Source organism: Taudactylus pleione, unplaced genomic scaffold (assembly GCF_031769625.1).
Source record: "Taudactylus pleione unplaced genomic scaffold, aTauple2 ptg000066l, whole genome shotgun sequence".
Taxonomy (NCBI): Eukaryota; Metazoa; Chordata; class Amphibia; order Anura; family Myobatrachidae; genus Taudactylus; species Taudactylus pleione.
Genome location: NW_028284468.1, coordinates 33,809,023 through 33,831,092, shown reverse-complemented (window position 1 = coordinate 33,831,092; position 22,070 = coordinate 33,809,023). Strand labels below are relative to the sequence as shown.

At 38.7% G+C, this 22,070-nt stretch overlaps 1 protein-coding gene across 6 annotated transcripts in view; it reads right to left on the bottom strand.

The window, feature by feature from the left end:
• The window catches only part of CLEC16A (C-type lectin domain containing 16A), a 437,038-nt gene that overhangs the window by 296,469 nt on the left and 118,499 nt on the right, over positions 1–22,070 (bottom strand). For all 6 annotated transcript variants that reach the window (XM_088466918.1, XM_088466921.1, XM_088466922.1 and 3 more), the window contains exon 10: positions 13,433–13,649. In XM_088466918.1, the coding sequence (XP_088323044.1) occupies positions 13,433–13,649 (217 nt within the window). The remainder of the gene's footprint in view (positions 1–13,432; positions 13,650–22,070) is intronic.

Genomic DNA, 22,070 nt, shown 5'->3' with positions numbered 1-22,070 from the left:
GCTGCACGTCCTAGATTAGATTCTCCAGGATCTAAGTATTCTGCAAGTATTAAGAAGTACATATATGTGCAAACACACACGTGTCGATGGACTGCGCCTTATATTGACGTGAAGGAATGCTGGCTCGATGTCAAAAGCTATATATAAGAAAACCCTGTACACAGTTACGTACAACAAAACCTATGAAGTTTTTTATTAGAAACAAGAGAATGTGGATCTAAAAATAATACAACATTAGTGTGTGGATAGGAGATGAATGGAGGGGGAGGGGGGGGATTTTGAGAGGTGTATTGGATTGATTATAAGAAAATGGAGTAAATGGACTGTCTCAATGTAGTTCAAAACACCTGGTGACCAACCAGGGGGTGGGCGTCCCACACCCCACTGTATATGAAAGTCAGAGTCCCGATGGGGTATTAATGTAAATATAATCAGTCTCAGTAAGTCTTACTTCGTTTAAACACTTAAGTCTCAGGTAAGGCCTCACCTAGTCTTGTCCTAGGGTCTTCGGTCCTCGATCCTGGTCCTGTCCTCCTCCACTACTGACCCTGCCGGTGGTGCGGGCCATATTCCAGTGGTTGCCACTGGTGCATCCACTGGCTTGGTCCCCGCAGCATCTGTGAGCGCGTCTCGTCAGGTCCCGCGAGATCTCGCTTGCCAGGTGGTCCAATCACTTGTGGAGGCTGCGCACTCAACTCACCTATTGTAGAGGTGACTTAGGCAGGCAGGGGGACACTATGATGCAAGGTTTATGCGGTTACTGGTGTTGATATAAGGTTCGCTCCTATGCGTGTTGGCCCTTTCAGCTTTCCTCAGGGAGTAATGCTCGTCGCCATCTTGGAGGTGGGTTTATATGCTTCGAAGGGCGGGTAAGTTGATGATGCGATATGTCATCACTGGGGTATAGCTCGGTCACCATGGTTACTGTATACAGTATGGGAGGGAGAGAGTTCCCAGATCGGATATATTGTAAATACACGTACTCCGTGCATAGGTTACTCTTTCAGCTGGGAATAATATGGATTTGTGTGATCTGCATAATACTCAATCTGGTGCTAAATGGTAAAATTACATATCTGTTATGTCATGAGAAAAAAGAGAGAAAACCCCAGATGGGGCTGGGTAATGACTGATAGATGTAATTTCACTATAAAGGACTGTCTCTAGACCAATCTGATTCTATAAACCTCTTATTATGGGGTTGCAAAGAATCCTTAACACTAGCTTTATGGCAGTCTAAATATGATTCACAGAGCTATAAGTCACAATAAATTAAATGTGTCTAAGACGGGTAATGACTTATACGTCATAAGTAGTAGTATAAGTCAATGCAGTGATCAAGATAGGAGTATAATGAATCCATCTTCATACAGCTGTGTATTTTTGATCCTATAAATGATGTCACATTTAAGGAACTAATGCAACTATTATTCAGAATCAAGTATATAATCGCTGGTATTGATTAGTCTATTCTTCTATTCTGGTATTAACCTGTAATTACTGCTTTTATCTCATCAGATTAAGGGGCATATTCAATTAGACGCGAAAGTCGGAAAGGTTTTGCCTGCCGTACTTTTCACCAACTTTGCGTGTTTTGGAGGCGAAACTGTTCATTCGCTCCCCGCTATTCACCCTATTCAATTTCAAAGGATGTGAAAACAGGACACGGCGAAACGCAAACAGGCGAAAAGTGCTGTCAGATTTGGGGAAATCAGCCTGACAATCCCCAAAAGATGCACTTACATTGGAGATCAATGTAGATGCCCCCGAATATCCCTACTGAAGCTATTTGGGGTACTTAAATGCTCTCAATAGCTGCTAATTCGCATCTAATCACAAGTGGTGAAGTATAGCATTTAGCAGGATTTATTTTAGAAAATAAGTACTCCCAGCAAATTTGGGGTACATGAAATTGGGTGCTAGCATGGTTAAAAATTGCAAAAGTGAAGTTTCAAAAGACCTTAAAAACGCACCTTCAGCAAGTACCTGTAATCAAAAAAACACCTACCCATACTTGCAGACCCCACCAAAAGCTTATTTCTCTAGTTTTTAAGTTTGTACCCCAACTTTGTACTTTTTCAACCCTTTTGTCAAAGTAATATTTGGGGGTGTTCAATTTTTGGGGGGATTTTTTTTTTTTTTTTTAACACAGTTAACCTTTGGGGGCCTGTCCGAAATTCTGCACTTTGTTCTGCACAATTCTGAAATTTTCATATGCAAATCTTTTTTGCCTATTCCAATGCAATGACTTTCCACATACGAGAAAAGTCTTTGGAATTGAATACAGGATAAGTTTTCGCCTGGCGAAATGATGTCATCAGCGATACTTTTCACGGCTAATTGAATATGCCCCCAAGTCCGTATGGGGCAAGGGTCTTAAATTCCATAATCCATTTTAACTCTGCTTTGTTAATTTTCTTATTGTAGTCACCCCCTCTCCAGTTCTGGTTAACCTGTTCATTCCCTATATAGTCAAGATCTGTGGGGTCTTGATTAAGTCGGTCTTTGAAGTGTTGAGAAAGACTATGGGGCCTATGTATCAAAGCTCGATGAGAGAGAAAATTGTGAGAAAAAGTATTAACCAATCAGCTCCTAACTGTCATTTTTCAAGCACAGCCTATAAAATGTAAGTTAGCTGATTAGTTGGTGATTTATATCTCACAATTTTATCTCTCATCAAGCTTTGTTACATAGGCCCTATGTGTCAAGTTGCTTTTTAATGTTTCTGATATTTTCAGAAATCCTGATCTTCAATTGTCTGGTGGTCCTACCTGCGTACTGTTGTGCACACGGGCATGTTATGAGGTAAACTACCCCCATGCCTTTGCATGAGAGATGATCTTTAATTTTAAATGTGTTATGGTTTTGATTCGAGGTAAATGAGCATCTATTTTTGTGGATTTTGGGTTTAGTTTACAAAATTGGCATGTCTCGCAGTAATAGAAACCTGGGTTTAGTTTGTGGCCCAATAGTGTTCTCTGTGTTTGTGTGTTGTGTTTTAGGTGATTATGAACAAGTTTTTGTTTCAGATCAGGTGCTTTCCCGAATACCATCATAGGTTTTATTGGGAGGAGGTCATTCAGGGGTTCGTCCTCCAGAATTATGTGCCAGTGTATCTGAATGATTTTGTTCAGTATTCTGTGATCTTTATTGTATTGAGTAATAAAAGGTGCGTTTGGTTTCTTAGTTGTAAGGGATCTGTTTTTATACGTCAGTAGGGAGTCCCTTTCTTCCTCCTCAACCATCTCAATGCACTCTGTACTGTACTCTTTCCTGTTTGTAACCCTTCTCTATGAACTGCTGTTTAAACATCTGTCCGTGTGTGTGATAGTATGAAAATTTGCTGCAATTCCTCCTAACTCTCGAACTGGCCCAGAGGGATGTTTCCCAGCCAATTTGGATGGTGACCACTATCTGACAGTATATAGCCGTTTGAGTCTACTGGTTTTTGATAGGTTCTGGTACCTACATCGTCTTGCTCGATGTATATGGTTATATCCAAAAAATTTACCTCAGACTTACTGTAATTGGAGGTGAAACGGAGGTGATTGTTATTTTAATTTATGTAATTGAGGAATTGGTTTAATTGGCATTCGTCTCCTTGACAAATAAACAGGATGTCTATATATCTACGCCAGAGGACTAGGTTTGCCCCAAACTCATGATTAGACCAGATGTTTTGGTCCTCCCACCTGCTAAAAAACAGATAAAATAGCTTGGGGCAAACCTAGTCCCCATCGCAGTTCCTGTGTCTTGTCTGTAATAAGATCCTTCAAACCAGAAGTAATTGTGTTTTAGGATGAAGTAAATGCAATCTGTTATAAATTGGATCTGTTGATCTTCCATGTCAGGATCTTGTTCTAGATAGAGTCTTACTGGCTCCGTTCCCTGTTGGTGTAAAGTGTAAAGAGATGTTATTTCACTCGTGCATAGCCAGTAGTCTTTGTGCCAATTGAAACTTTCTAAGGTTCTGAGGATATCTGTGGTATCGCGTATATGTGTGATTTCTGATTCTCGTAAGTCTGTAAAAAAGAGTCTATTGTGATTATTTACTGGTGAGTTTATTCCTGATATTATGGGATGTTCTGGTGGTTTTGTGGTACTTTTATGACTCTTAGGTAGATAGTATATGACTGAGATCATTGGATGGGGATTGTTCAAATACTTCTATTCTTTACCCGTGAGTATGCCTTTATCAAAGCCTTCTTTCAACAACCTCTGTAGTTTGATTTTGTATAGTGTAGTGGGGTCTTTGGGTAGTACAGTATATGTGTCTGTGTCACTTACTAATATGGTGCATTCTTCAAGGTAGTCATGTTTGTTTAATACCCCTCCCTCCCTTATCTGCTGGTTTGATTACTAGTTCAGTGTTATTGCTTAACTCTTGCAGGGCCCATATCTCTTTATTAGTGATGTTCATGTTCTTTGGCTTTGGTTTTGTACTGATTCTTTCAATGTTTTTAGTGACCAATTTCTCTAAAGTCTCTTTCATGGATCCCTTCATGTGTGTTTGATAAAAAGAGGATGGTGGCTTCAAGTTTGTGTGTATAATGTTCTTATCAGTCTGGGGGGATCCGTATGCATGCACGGATTCTTACTTAAATACTTGGCTAGTGTTAACTTTCTGGTGAAACGATGCAAATCCAGACAGGTCTCAAAGTTGTTCAGGCCTGTAGTTGGTGCAAACTTCAAATCGGTAGATCCAGACTTGTACATTTTTGTTTGCAGATCGGGGCGAGATCAGGCTGCGAGTGGGGAGAGTTGAGGTGTCATTGCCGGTATTTCCATGCTGTTGCAATGGCAATTCGTCGGCCTTATGGCTAGTTAAATTGCCCGTCTACGTCATTGTGCTAGTTCGCTGTGCACATCTACATTACATATGGTGCATGTTGTAGGGTGCCGTTGCCAGTGTAGTACTGCTTCGCTCTCTCTGTCACTACATTAGTTGACTAGTCTATTTTACCAAATCTAATATAAAATGCTTCTATCTAGTCCATTAGCAAGTCCAATGCCCACATATATCTCTTCACAAATTATGGCCCAACGCAAACACTCCAGTCTGCCTAAAGCTGGGTACACACTGACAGATATATTTGCCGATCAACTGATCGGCCAATATATCTGGTGCCTGTCGGCCAGTGTGTACCTGCGATAGGTCTGTAAACAACGTCGTTCACAGACATATCTCGTTGGCTGTGCTGCACAGCCGATGGACAGATATATCTGCAGACATATCTGTCCATCGGCAAGTGTGTACAGGTGGTCTACCACGGGGAGGGGGACCCGTGGCTCCCTGTAAGATGATGGTCGTTCAGTGTATATGAACAACCATCATATACAGATATATCTGCAGATCACTGCAGATATATATGCTAGGTGTGTACCCACCTTAAGATCTGTGTCTCTGATCCAGACTCCTTATTTGCTCTTATTCACAGTTACTGATTTCACTTTGATATCCTGGATAAAAACTAATATTACCAAATGCTCAATAAAAAAATGATTTGTCCTTGGTTCCAAATGAGCATTCCTGAAATAATCACCACTTTAGGTAAACATAAGAAATTCTCAAATAAGCTTTCAGCTCTGTAAGCAATTTTATCCAATTGCCAACCTTTCTATACACCTTGTATAAACCATTTTCCTTCCACAAATTATACAATTTACTGATCCCCGAAAACAACATGGCTGCATGATTGGATCATATAGCCCCATTATTTTCCCTTTGCATATTAGTCAAGCAGTATTATGTAACAAACCTCTTGTCTGTTTGGCAATACCCAGTCTTGTTTTACGCCTCTGTTTAATCCCAATTATAAGTGCTGTAGAGTATGCTGATGCTATTTAAATAAATGTCAGTAAGACTAGTAATAAAAAGTAATAATGAAGAGCAATTTCACCTGGGATCTATTAAAGCGCCCAGCCACCAAATAGAATCTGCATCATTCTACTCAAATACTGTGTCTCTGGGCTTCTTATGTGTATTCTGCTACCTTTTGCATCAATTGTTGCCCTGACCGCTTTCCTTTCGTGCCATTGTACGGAATATATATTGCGATCCCCTCATATAGCATCATAAGATATCAGTGCTTTCTAAATAATGCATAATAATATCAATAATAATCCTAGAATGTTTTCGTATTGTTTACTCAACATATACCTACTGTACATACCTTATCAATTTATCTAGCTCACAGATCTTCTATACTTTGTTAAATGTTATAAATGATAAATGTTATAAATGCCATTGTCAATAGTAAATTTGAAGATACCATTACTTCCAAAGTTTTCCACTTATATCCGATTTCACCAACATACTAAATTTCATCCCAATAGGCAATTTTTCTTGGCACTCTGTTTTTCTTCCTGTATACACCATCTCCTGGTGGGCTAATTCATGTATTTAGTCTTCTGTATCCCCTCCATGCTAACTACATCTAAATCTACTGCTCCACTGTCGAAGCCGGATGATTGGCTGAGACCAGATCTTAAAATTAATATCGAGCGATGCCATTTTAGGTTGCCTCTGACGACGCCATCTTGCGTCGTCAGCATGAATCCATGGTGTGTGATGCTAATATGCTATTATTAGCATCGTGCGATCGCATTACCACTGTATACTGTTAAAAACCCTATCATACCCCATACGCACGGATACACATATAAATATATATATTTAAAGACTACATATATTCAGTGATGACAGACTTGTCTTGTAGACATGTCTGTGACAAATAATCAAGAATACACAAGATACTGTGAGTGTTTACTTCAAATATATACACAGTATGTCTGTGACAATTGAAATATAACCCAGACACGGATATGCAAAATTGAAGTGTCCTAAATGTAGATTAATAAACAATTGCCAGACGTGTAGCTATTATTAACAAATATCCAATGCTGATGTATTTAAGTTGTATTAGGGGAGCCTTTTGTTAAAATTATCAGATTGTTTGCCAAGGCTTGCTCCATCCATGAACAGGACAAAACCCCATTGCCTGCCATTCTTTTAGTCCAGACAGAAGTAAAATAAGTAATGACCAGATTGAGGATATATATATATATATATATATATATGTGTGTGTGAATGTATATGTGTATATATATATACACTTAAACGATCACATGGGTATCCACAATGCGTGCACACATAGATATACAGTTGCAATTATAAATAGAACACACAGCGTACCTTTTTCTGCTGCATGAAGACACACAACGCATACTTACATATAATCATAAATATACACGCACTCATAAAAGGTTCCTGCACATTATGGTTTATATTAAAGTTATTAATTATGATATAAAATGCATGTATTTAATATTTATGGTATACAACATGATAAACATGGCAGATATCTGAACCCATCAGCGAGGGAGTCGCATCTTGCGTTCGATGGTTATGGAATATAGGAAATTATTGGTTAGAATGTGTACACTGTAATGTAGTGTCTCTATCTAATTTAAATCAATTAAAGAACGACAATGTAATCTGGAGAATTGGGACATACCCCTAGTGAACTGCACTATGAACTACAGCGTACTACAAAGACCAAGAACCAATGGAATTATGTTTGTCTGTCTACATTGTTGTTATCATGATCTGTTTGGTTATATAGCCTGTGTCCCGGTCCCAGTTAGTAGCCATTCTCTGGGATGACCACAGACCTCTGGATTGATGACTGTAACTGGGACCGGTGCGCTTGCGTATGTATCGACTATACCTTGTGATTGTATAATTTGTTTGCGAAAATTATATTTAGATCACAGCGTGTAACTATCTGCTTTTTGGTGAATAATATCTTTTTGTGCTTTGGAAACACAATCAAAATCTGAAGAGCAATTATTTCTGGTGCGACTTATTATGTTAAATAGCGACATTTTAGAGTGTACAGATAGGTAGGAATCGATACCACTTATCTACTAAACTCTATAACCAGCTGTTTCTCTGCTATCTCCACATGGCATTCCCAAGGCTACTTAAAGCTCAGCATGTCCGAAATAAAGTTAATCATATTCCCTCCTCCCAGAGTCACCAACTCCATTCAAAATCTCCTTCACCGTCAAATCTAGTTTTGGTCGTTGTGTTGAGATTACACTGCTGAAAATTGAACCAGAAAACAACTAAAAATGCATTTGTAATCACTATTGCTGCAACTCAAACTCATCCAATTAGGCTCACCCTGTGACTATATGTGTGCACGTGTGGCACTTTTACTGTAGCCCCTAGGGCTGCATACAAAAATTTGCAAGCCCAGGGACTGGTGCAAGATAGGGAGCCGATGCAATGGCATTCGTTACGCTCGCAACAAATTGAATCAACTTCTAGCAACTTAGTTTCTAGTATTTCCCAAAACACCAACACTACCAACAGTGGAAGTGATTTTTCTGTAACCTAGTAACCATATAATTGGAAATTGGTGCACAGAAATAGGTGATATAATGCATATTGACGAATCACTTATTTCTGGACCACTTCAGACTTTTAATAATATAATTCGCTGCTATGGATCATAGCACATTTTTCATGTGTCCTAGACATATATCCCAATTAGTGTTAAATATACAAAAGAAAAATACTTTGTAATGCAATAAAATGAGAGCGTTTATAAAGAAAAATGTGTGGACATAAATGTTAAGCAATATCCTGGGAAACAGAAACTACACAGATTTTACTGATTTACTTAGTGCAGGCTGGGTAATACAGAACATTCCATAACATACAAGAATGAATGAAACTACGATATGAGTATGACCTCACACAAGTGCAGAATACCACTGTCGTCATATTATATTGTGTGTAGTACTGTAAAATCCAATCTGTGTCAGCACAATACAATCAACTAAACATTGAAGGCGGCTTCACAGAGATGACTCTTCTTTAACAGAGTGAATGGCAGTGCTTAAGTAAGCACTATTTTGTATATAAAACACCGGATTACTTGGACTTTAAACTTGTCACTAAAAATAAAATTTTTCTATTTACTATGCATGTTAGCGGTTGTAGGAGAAAAGGAGTGTAAGAAAGTGATTGCCTTCTCTTATAATACACTGTTTCTAAAACTTATATTCATAACCTATACCAACTGACTTCTGTGAGCCAAATAAGGTACGAATAAGACATTTATCTTGGATTGATCCGTCATTAGCGAACATTCTGTCTGTACAGGATGCGCTGTGAATGTGCACAATAGAGAACATAAGGTTGTTTCCTCCCGTGTATGAGGCATGAGAGCGGTAAAGTAGAATGATCTGTCAGGGTAGTAGCGGAACAAATATCCACACACAGCAGTCAGCAAGAACATTCCCTATTTTTTAGCTAAATATTTTATATATACTCTTAAAGGAGAACTCCCTGAGTAAAAGCCAAATTCAATCATTTGTCCTATCAGACGCCCAGGAAGATGGTATTTCCAAGCAAAAAGATAAAGAGATGGTATTTCCAAGCAAAAAGATAAAGAGATGGTATTTCCAAGCACAAAATAAAGAGAAAAGGTGCATACACACGTAACAATTTTTTTACCGATGTTCAAAAAATCGTTCAGTTTCTGAGTTATAATGATGAATGAAAATCGTTAAAGCGCGCTCCCATTTGTAGTTTATCGTCCATTTCAGACTGTCCAACATAACAATTTTCATTAAGGGAAGGAACATTTTTCGTTCATCGTTGTAAAAATCGTTTATTACACTTCAAAAAATCGTTCACTTTTCAAGGGAAAATCTGACAGATAATCTGACAGAAAATCGTTCGTTACAAAATTGTTACGTGTGTATGCACCTTAAACTTAAGGTGGGTACACACTAGTAGATAGATCGTTTGATTGAATGACATATCGGTAGCGTATTGGCGGGTGTGTACACACCCGATATGTCTGTGAATGACATTGTTCACAGACATATCAGTTCGGCTTTGCAGCACAGGTGATGCCGATATATTATGCAGATGTATATTGGTGCATCTGTATGTATGAACGGGTGACCTGCCGACCATCCGTACACTGCTTGCAGGGACTGCCAACGCTGACATCACAACTGGGCGGGCGCTAGAATAGTAATTGCAGAGATCTGAGTGCAAGCCTTTATTTCTCAGTTATCCCATTAACAGAATAGTTATATGCATCTTGGTCTATGGCAATGACACTCTGTCTCTCACTGGGACAGGATGGTAATGGAAGCCTCTATCCCAAATATCATCTGAATACATTTGAATTAGTTCTGACCATCATAGCACAGCATTTATTTAAATGCATGGTGTTCTAACTAGCTGGGCCAGTTTCATGTACAGGGAAAATGCAGAAAAACTGCAGTGCAGCGCAATGACACATGGTATATTTAATTATGCTGGTAATATACAGTACACTGAAGAGTTTAGTGCAAATAAGCAGATAGCTACAATTTGTAGGTCAACTTCTGGTAAATACCCCTATAAAATAGTTTTCTTTCATCCCCAAAACAGCCCTCCTTTGTGACATCACAGAAAGAGGTGTGCTGTTATGCTAATAACATTTGATGCAAAGTTGTAAATTCAGTGAAAAAAAATTACACCTAATTTAGAAATTTTAACAAATCTAGAACATTGTGACAAACATATTTAGAACCTCTATAGGGGTATTCAATTTGGAGCGAAAATTTCGGAATCGGTGCGCTGATGACGTCATTTTCGCCGATTTCAATTATCCCCGTATTCAATTTCAAAGACGTTTCGCAGGTTCGAAAAGTCTTTGAAAAAAAACAGGGATAGCTTTTCACCACTGAATAGGTGGTGAAAAAAAGTGCAGAATTGGGGTTTAGGGATGCAGGTGTTACCTTATGTGATGTAGGAAATTAATTATATAAGTAAAATAAAATATACTTAAACATTAGATTTAAAGTAATATGAGGACTAGAGATATTGCCTGAATTAAAATACCGTTAATGATTGAATGTGGTTTACACCATAGTGAATAGTATATATATTTTAAAGTGAGAAATAGATTAAATATGTTTGAATATACTGTATAAGTTAAATGTTTAGTAACAGGTATTTAGATATATGCTTTAATTGTAAGGTTTATTAATTGTGTAAGAAACAGGTTTTTACTGCTTAGACCAACAGACACTGGTATGCACAGGTGTGTAGGCTATACTTATAAGATCAGAATCAAAATATAGCATGCCTTGGGTAATTATAAATCAGCTCATCTATGACCAGGCCAGGGGCCATTTATCTACTATACCATCGAGAGGTCACATCTATTGATGCTAGCACCTTAGGCAATATAGATCTGTTTGCACATCAAATAATCAAAGGTAAATCGTTTGATAAATAAACAAATACCAAATTTTATGATCCCAAAATACCTTCCCTACTGCCCACCTGAGGGGTAAAAGCCAGCTGACACTTTTTACAACACTTCAGAATCTGGTTTTAGGGAAACCCGTAATTATCTGCCACATTGGACAGAATGGGACATGGCACAATTGTATTGACAGATTTTGGGATAAAAGACAGCACTGGAAGTACAGTTTAGTTAGTTGGAGGAGAGAACAGGGGGAGAGAAGTTGAAGGAGGAGAGAGGTCAGCACAATGTAACACAGAGTCCAGAAGAACATAAAGTTTGTGCAGGAGGAAGTACGGTAACTAATAATACTTGCAAATATATAATCTATGTTGTTATTAATTGTCTAAGTTTATTAATTGTTTATTAAGTTTTATGTCTTAGTAAGCATAAATATACACAGTAGTAATATATATACTAGTATATCTCATTCTGTATAATTTGAATTGCCTATAAATAAATATCAGAAATCAGAGCTCGAACTTCACGTCTGAACTCACTGGAATCATAATTAATTAATTCATACATATGCATGTATTTGCAAATATCTTTATATATATAACGTATGTTAATTGAACTTTATATTTATAATATCTTTATAAATATAGTAAAGAAACAAATATTTTTGGAGTTTCATCTTCAATGATTGGCACTCATGGTATAAATATATAAAATATAGAAACGATTCCTCTACACAGGCTTAAAAAAAAATAGCCTGCAACCCTGGGAATGTCATTTAAAAAAAACTGTGTCAAAAAAAGTTTAAAAAAAAATTAGGGACACCCCAAAAAAATTATTTAAAAATTGGGGTGAAAAAAAAAAATGGGAAAAAAAAGTTTTTAAAAATAGGGAAATAGGTTCAGGGCTATTCTGCAAGTATTCGACAGGTGTATTCTAGAATAGGCTATTAGCGGCAGGTGCATTTTTGCAGAATTTTAAAAAAATTACTTTAGGGACATAAAAATATGCTAGTACCCATTTTCATGTACCCCAAATTTGATGGGACCACTTAAAAAAACGAAAAAAATAACCTAAGTGCTCTTCTGCATCACTTCTTCAATGTCAGAAAAAAAAACACCTGTCGCGGCTATTTAATACCCCGACTTTCATTTACAGGCTAAAACGGGGTTACCCATAGTGATCCCCCATGTTTTGACAGCTTTAGGGGGTCCTACAATTTACTCCAGGTAAATCCCGTTTTTTTTCACCAATCCTATTACGCCGGCTCCCGTTTTCGTAGCTTTTTAATTGAATACGGAGATAAAGCGGGCGCGCGCCCGATACTTTATACCAGGAGCGAAAAATCGAGCACGGACTTTTCGCTCCAAATTGAATACCCATGCTAGTCTTTAAATCGATTAAGTAACTGATGTTGGCAAACACCTTAGTTGAAGCAAATTATTTAAACATGCATTACCTAATGGAATGTTTTCTTATATATATATTTAGGATGAAATCAAATAAAATGAAGTGGTTTATTAAATGTACTAAGCATTCTGCAAAAACGGTGAATGAAGCGGCATCAAATATTTTAATCACCAAAACAAGGGAGACTTTTTTTTTTCATATTATAAAGCCAACAGTTGGTTGCCTTCATTAAGCTTGACTGCTAATGATATCAGATTGCTTGCTATTGTTTATCACAAAGCTTGCAGAGACGTAACTAGACTTTTCGGTGCCCTGTGCAAGAAAGAGCAATGGCGTCGCCCCCTCCATTTTTCAAATAGGGACATAATACACGCACCCGAAAGAGGGCCATGGCCTCATGAGGAAGAGCCAGAGAAGAGAAGCTGGGGATAAAAGAGGAGGAAGCTACAAGTGAGAATGATAATAAACAGAAAATTGACAGGACCGAACAGCGCCCCCTGCCCTGTGCCATGGAACAAGTCGCACTACCCTAGTTACGGCCCTGATATAAAAAGAAATATACCCATAGATGAAAATGATTTATCACATTTAAAATAAAGTTAAACAACCGAGAAGAGATAGTAACAGGCAGTGCTAAAAAATCACCAAAACTGTAGTAACCACAACACGAAGCATAAGTAACTATTTGCATTAAACGTGTCCTTGCACCATCAGATATTACTTTTAGCCACTTTCCTCACCTTCTGTCTCACCGGTTGCCTTGATCCCTTTTAACGTACTAGCCTTATCAGACTCTTCTTGACCATCATCGGGGACCTTGTCCTCATCCTCCTCCTCCCCAACATTTTTATAGTTTGGCCTCTTCTGAATCTTTTTTTTGCCTTTCTGATGGTTCATTTCAAGTGATTTTTCTAGCGATTCCTGTGGTTTTATAAAAACCCTTATGTTGGATTCTTCCTATAGAAAAATAAAATATGTTTTAGTGACATAAAACAATAAATAAAACTAATAGATGTATAAAATTAGGCAGAAGAGTAGGTAGGCAGGGGTTAATTTTTAAGCAGTTTTACTAGAATGTAAAAACATATTGCTTACATTTTTCCTTGCGTGCCTGTGTATATGTTAGCTTGATATGTGTGAGCAAGATCCAACCTATAGCCAAACTATTAAAACAACCCTGTGCAACATGCGTGAAACAGCAGTAAATGATAAGTTTCTAAATAGTTTTCCCACAGCCATGTTAAATAAACATCAGCTTGCACTCCTGTTAAATCTAGCCATTAATAAACATCTCCACGTGACGTATGGTTCTAACTTTCCTTTATAGATCATTACACTTATCATCACCTGTCTTCTCCACCCCCCATAAAAAACAAGATACAGTCCCCAGCTTTGTAAAATCCTGAATTCTATAAACTACTTCTAAAGTTGTCAAATCACCAAAGACTGCACTCGTACAGGAAGGTATTTTGTATATCTAATATATTCTACATGATATTCCAGATTTTTACTAAGTATGTGCATTGGATCAGACAGAAACTTAATGACAATTGTATCCTCTGTATCCAGTAATGGAAATTGTTTTTACTACCACTGGCCTGCAATAGAACTACTTCTTCAACATCTGCTGTTCAAAGTTTTACAGGGAGATTTATCAAACATTCTAAAGAGGAGAAGTAGAAGTATGACCCATAGCACCCTGATTATAGCTATAATTTTATAGAATGTACCTGATAAATATAGCATCTGATTGCTTGCTATAGGCAACATCTACACTTGCACTCTTTAGAGTAGGAATGGCCAACCTGTGGCGCACCAGCTGCTGTAAAACTACAAGTCCGAGCATGCACTGCTTCAGTTTTGCCATTAGGGAATGCTAAAACTGTGACAGGGCATGCTGGGATGTGTAGTTTCACAACAGCTGGAGAGCCACAGGTTGGCCAGGCCTGCTTTAGAGGGTTTGATAAATCTTCCTCTTAATGAGAAGACCTACTGGTGAAAAACAATTTTGTAGTCATAATGTTCACACTGTTGGCAGTGATGTCGACATTTTTGAAATTGAACATGTGGGTATGTGAAAAATGTGACATGTTCGCAATGTCGACATTTTGCATGGACTAGCAGCAGTAGGGTGCGAGAGTGGGGGGAGGGGGTAGTGATCAGTCATACTTATTGCCAGGAGCCGCAGGATACCCTGGGAGTCATCCTGACATCACCACCAGACACCGCTGGAGCCACAGGACCCCTTGTACACGGTAAGTCACCATTGGACCACCAGGAACGTTTTATCGACAGTCTAATAATGTTGACATTTCATAAGTGTTGTCAAAATATACCACACCCAGTGCTCACAATACTGACAAACTGAAGTCATGTTTCTTTCATTTTAATAAATAAAAGTTACCATGCTACATACAGATAGAAAAAAAAAAAAGATAATCACAAAGGATAGTTAATTTTATCTTACTGCCTAGCTGAATGTCTCCATTCTTCAAAGATTACTGAAAGTGCGCAAGCTGCAGGCTAAAGCAGAGTACACACTAGACAACATTTTAAACGAATTTGCGATAACGATCATTCGTTACAACAAATTCTTTAAGTCATCCAGTGTGTACGCACTATGTCACTGACGAGGAGGGCTCCCACGCGTCGTCAGTGACCTCGTCTGTCTGACCTAGATGCAAGTCCGACAGGCAATATCGTCAGTGGGGGCCATGGTGCCGAATGCAGCATGGCCCCCGCCGGCACCAGCAACTGCGTGTGCACTTGCTGATGCCAGTACCCTGCCGGGTCCCGTCGCTAGCGAGATTGGTACACACTAGACATAGTCTAGTACAGGCCTGGCCAACCTGTAGCTCTCCAGCTGTTGTGAAGCTACAAGTCCCAGCTTGCTTTGCCACAGTTTTGCTATTAGGGAATGCTAAAACTCTGGCAAGGCATGCTGGGACTTGTAGTTTCACAACAGCTGGAGAGCCACAGGTTGGCCAGGCCTGGTCTAATGTGTACCCGGCATTAGACTAAATAAGAGTGAGAGATTGCCTGTCCAAACACATGGAGTGCTGTTAAGGACATATGAGACTATGGGCCGGAATCACAGATGTACAAAATGCACATGACGCTGCTGCGATCTCATATGCAGCAGACCTGCAAAAGTATGCTAATGTCTCAGCCACGTCTTGTGCACAGAGACGCCCACCTCCAGCAGCTCACATACGCTGCTTACACACAAAAGGAAAACCATCAGTCACGAATGAACCTTGCTAGCTGCATACGAATTTGCAGGGGTTTACTAGGGGACGCCCAAAACACGGTCCCAACAAGCCTGCATTTCTTTTAGCCACCCCCAGTTACCTCCTCCCAAACGATGACTACATGTCACTCACTTTGCCAGTAAATCCTCTCTGCAACTGCTAATGCTAACTAATTGCTGTGCATGCACAGTGCAACTTGGGCGCACCTTTCTTAAATATTATGTTGGGGTACCCCAAAAATTATGTAGCAAACAAAAAAAATCGCTCCACCGAGTCAGACATCGATATTGCAAGCATCTCTGAATCAGGCCCTATGTGTGTCCATTGTATGGTTTGCATTAATCTGGCCCCTGCTCCATTGGAAACTTAAAGGTGCAAATACCACGAAAGAGACTGAGTACTACACATGGTGCTAATGGACACATGTTCTGCAAAATCGGTAGTCACTGCATCATGTCATATGTTCCATCTGAAGCTTCTTGCAAAAATCCCACTGTAAAATAAGGCTATAAAGTTGTGTTGTAGGGAAATACTGTCTACATTGTCATGCCCCGTCATATAAAATATTACATTTGGCAGAATATTGAGCATTCATGGAAACGTGCTGTAACAAGCAGCACTTACTTCTGTTGGGTTAAAGCATAATTTTACCACTTTTAATGGTGTGTGATACATTCGTATAACGGAACAACTTTTTATTTTTGACACAGGTTATTAGTCTACGCAAGACCCCTTCAAATTGAGATTCCCAGCCTTTTTATTCTATTGCAAGACTGTCTTGTCAAAAATCCACGTGCAAGATATTTATATTACATAAATATATTTACATTGATTCACAAGCAGAAGGCTAAAAATATTTCAACCCAGAGACATTGACTATTGTGGGACTTGAAAGGGTGCAGATGACTTTGAGAGGCGGGGATAGGTTCAAAACCCTTTGTCGAGAGGTCTTCTGGATATTTTAAATTTAATTCCTTACATCCAGAGGGCCTCAATGAATCAATAGAAGTGAATGCATTCTTATGATCTATGGGCTACAGAGTTGCAGATGTGCCCACATACATCTATCCTCCGTGCGCTACAAGTCGCCGCACACAACGCGGGAGCTCAGTGCGACTCGGTAGCGCCGAGTGTCTTTTCATGTGTCTTTTTACCTTCAATTGCGTCTTATTCGCACAAGGATGCGAACATAGCACAAGCAGTTTCTGCTGATTAAAATGATATGCAGCATGCCTATGTTCTCTGAGCGAGTGAGGGTGTATCTGCATGCGAAATGCTACGTTAGTGTCAGCGGCTGTAACACTGTAACGTAGTGTGTAGCATGCACATACACCCGCAGACGCACAGAGAACATAGGCATGCTGCATATCACTTTAATCAGCAGAAGCTGGGTGTGCTATTAACATTGTTGTGCGAATAAGACGCATTTGAAGGTAAAAAGACGGACGAAAAGACGCTCAGCACTACTGAGTCACACCACAGCATGTCGTAACTAGAAGGGATGTTTAACACGCCAGGAGGCTAGATGTATGTGGACCCATCTGTAGGTAGATGGGGTCCCAGTCACCTTCCTTTGATCCCAGATGTACCATTTATTTATTTCATCCATCTTATCCTTTTTCCTCTCCCCCTTTTTTACATTTAAGTTTATATAGATTTATATGGAAATAATCTATGGTCCCTTAATGTTTACACCCATAAAAGGTATTGCAATATGGAGCTGATTCAGCTCATATGACTTATATCATATTTTATGGGTATACAATTTTTACATTTGGATTCTAGATTACTGAAAGGCGCTAATGGATAGCCACTATCAGTCAAAATAATAGGATAGTTCTCCCTAAACACATAGGACCCGCGATAGGTCCGCGAGCTTATGTGTTTTCGCCATTTAGGTGGTGAAAAACTGCACTTATCCTGTACTATTTTTCGGGACACCTCAGGTCCCGAAAAATATCCACGATAAGTGCCAGCGTCGGGCAGCACTTCGTGGCTAATAGGATAGCCCCGCCGTGATTAATTAGCAGCGCTACTTTAGCGCTAATTGGATACCCCCCTATGTTATACTCACCCTCTATAAACCTCTTATATGCATTCCCTTATCATTATTCCTGTTATGATTTGACACATGTATTTTTATATTCTTTATTTTGTAATTTATTTTTTTATATTAGGGATATCCTATTGGTCTGCCTAGTCATGTGCTTGCATGATCTTTAAGGAGTTTACTCTAATTATAACCTAATAGAGATCACTCTTTTATCTGTATGGCTATAACACTATTTGATACAAATATTTATGATCTTTAATAAGATCAAACAATATAAACACCGCCGAGTGTAATTGGTCACATGGTATTGTTTACACCGATTCACGCACCAGATTGAATATCGCGGCTGTCACGTCTGTACAGCCGCACACTATTGTTTACATCACGTGACACCGGAGCTTGACATATACTGCTTAGTCGGGTCATGTGATCAACACATACACCATGTGACCCGACTGAACGTGTCCAGTGTTTACATCATGTGACCCAGCGCCGGGAATCGGCCTTACCAAACGGGTTTGTGTATGCCCTAATTACATGAATTCATGCTTTTACTTTAGTTATGACTGTTTATATACGAGGGGGAGTCATAAATTATCCGCACTCCAGTTATATTAAAACTTCTGTTGGCCGCACTGTCTTATCAACTTGATCCAAACCTGGTAGACCAGAATTTAAGGCTGAAAGATAGAACAAACTTTATATGTTCCTATAATTAAGGATTTAGAAATACACAGGAGCTGTCTAACGAATCAACCAGTATTAGCTGTCTTTAAAAGGGTGCTCTCTTACACATTTTGAGACAAGCAAGTCAAAGACGCCACAGAACCCCTGATGATGTCGTGATCGATGAAATGCGTTGGGTGATTGTCGTCACAATTGACAAAGATTTGTTCAATAATCCTGTTCCTTATAATTGGGTTAATAACAGGCTACATGTTAATAAGAAAAGTTTTATGCATTTCTGAATCTTAATAAAGTGTTTTGGAATGATTAAACTGGTTTGTGTGTCAACTCTCATCTTCCATGGACTCATAATCTATATTTATATCAATATTGTATAACCAAAGTGGATTGAAATTGTGAATATTAAGCGCTCCTCAGGTTATCATTAAATTTATGTAATTTTCTGACCTCTGGAGACAGAGAGGTCTAATTGGAGGATTGCTGCTTGGAATACACCAATATATTATTGGATAAATTATTATACTACTGTGGCTGCCTTAGCGCATATATATATTACATATGTATTTTAATATTTATTTCTCATTGATTATTATGCACTCCATATAATTTCCTAATTGATATTGTTTTATTGATTTACTATGATATGCTGCAATAAATGATCACGTTTTATTCAACCAAGTGGTCCAGGACCAAATCAAATGATTTATGGTCAATGTCATTGGTACTACCAGCACTGGTTTTGCCTTTCATTAACTATGTGGACAAACAGAAGTGCAAATATGACCACACCCACACAGCTGAACCCAAGCATGACAGGAAAGCACAATTTACTGTATTTAATAATTTTTGTTGAAATTGTCTCTTGGCCTAGGCGTGACATGAAAACAAATGCTGATACTCTGGGGCACCGTGATTCAAGTTTGGCTGCAGCAATGTTTAGGTTTCTGAACAAAAATGGGCGAGACTATTTGTTGTCCCCAGACAAAAACCTGTCAGGTGACTGAGTTGGCTAACAAACTCCTCATAGTAAGAATCGACCGCAATTAGTGCTTGCTTCAAAATGTCACTCCGCTTCATGGATCTTGAATTGGTGCTGGAAAGTGTCACACCACAGCTCTACCCCAGAGTAGTCCATGTTCATTAGTAAATGTCACGGTGTTCGTTACTTCCCAGGAAAGAACCACTTGGCTGGAGTAGCTATCAGAAACGCACCACGACCGGCCAAGGATTGTGAGGGTCAACACAAAAGTCGATGGGTTAGAGAAGATTGGACAATTAGGGATGAAGCTTAAATCGGTAAGAAGACAAAACAAGACTCTTGAAATACTGTATGCCAGCAGAGAAGTTAAGTTCCAACTTTGCTTGGGCAAGTGCAAAATACTGGCAAGAATGTGGGCCTTTTAAAAGCTGCATACAAGTGAAGTCTCTCAATAGTTAACTGACATAACTTTCAGCAAACAGCTGATTATGGTCAGTTGGCGATCATTCATACTGATCCCAGTGAAAAGGTATGTGCATATGTCAGTGTGTACGGTGCACTCTGCCACCTGTCATTTGTAGCTGGTACTGCGGCGGACCCTCACATGCTGCAATTGTAAAGTGGATGTTGGCACAGTGCTTTTGGCACAGCACTGATTTTCCTGGGAGGAAAACAAAGGATAGATTGCTCATTACAAAGTTTATAATCTAGTGGATATGCAATAATCCTAATGATACCATGGTAATACTTCGCTTTTTTTTGGTACTTATTTATAAGAGTTAGCATCCATGCAATAGGAGTGGGATCTTATTTAAAAGTTCACTTGCACAAGCTAAAATTAAAGTACATGCACATTCCATTGGAACAGTGCCCCCTACTGACCAAGACCAACATCTTTATGCTACCAGGGCTTCAGTGGTCATAGTATTCTAGATGCTAACTTGTATCATGTAAAAAAATAAAGTGGCATTAGTCCTATACCATGGACACCACAATCTGAACGTAGAGGAGACCACACAAAGGAGAATCAGTACATAATAATACAGATAGTAGGTAAGGATTAAGATCCTACATCTCTGAAAAGTATTTACCAACATCAAAAAAAAAAGTGTATAGTAATATGCTTGTAAATATTAATAAATAAAAATATAAACTGTATTTGCTGAAAGCTTTGATGTTATTATCTAGATTAAATCAATACATAGATAATGTTGATCAGCAGCACGGTGAGGCACTGAGTTCTGAAGCATAGAATAAATGGTAAATGTACTTCTGCACTCTGTACACAAGGCTTTCATGATAACATCTGGCTGATTCTCATAATACAGGGTTACTGCTATATAGCACAACGTCTCGTCTAGGTATCATCAAAAAAAAATCATTTAACTCAGGCTACAATGTTTACCGCACGGTGACTGGTTTATGAGTCACTCCAGTGTACAGTCAGGTTTTAGTTTCATGTCAGACAAAGCGTCACCAAGTACACTTCAGGTTGGATGTTACATGAGGAAAACTAGGTGAAATGCTATATTCAGGTATTAAAGAACTGATCAGGAATATTTAAACCAATGAATAGTTTTAAGAATGAGGAACCCTCTGAGTATTACCATTATACAAACATGACATATGCTGTGCTATAATAGCAGTTCCTTAAATTAGGCAAATGGGGAGAATGGTTTAAAATGATGAGGAATGTAAAATTGTCATACAGATGACATACATTATAAATAACTGACAATATTTAATATGTACAGTGTATGAGGCTGTGAGGACAATAATGATAAGCTGTTTATTAATTTTTTAAGTGTCACAATTAGACCGAATGGGAAGTATGTTTTAGCCATGCCCTTTATGCAAGTCAAATATACACACAAACGTTACAGTATAGTCATTATAGACCTCATGTAAATTGACCGTAAACGCACAACAGAAAATCTTATACAATCGTCCCTAAGGCGACTGTGACGTATTTTAAATTTAAGACCCCCTACACTTAATGAGGAGAATGTAGAGGGTGGACATATGTGGGTAAAGTACAGTAAGGGAGTATTCACGCAAAGGTCTCATGAAGACCACAGAAAAGACGCGTACATCCCTGTAAATGGGAATCCCTCTTGTGGGTGCTTGACCCCTGCTGCAAAACATGCACTGATGGCGATGATTGACAGTAGAGTCAGTTTTGATCCCTCCCATTGATACTATTACCATTATTAGTGTGGCTGCTTTTATTTATTTCAATTATATCTGCATTGGGCCCAGGAAATCGGATGCCCATTAGATTTTATAAAGGGTAAGACAGCGGATGTATTTAATTCTGCTTTAAATGGTAAATGGGACTTCACATTTATTAGTAACACTGTTCAGACACAGGACCTGATTCAGCAAGGACCGCAGTAGCAAAGACACAC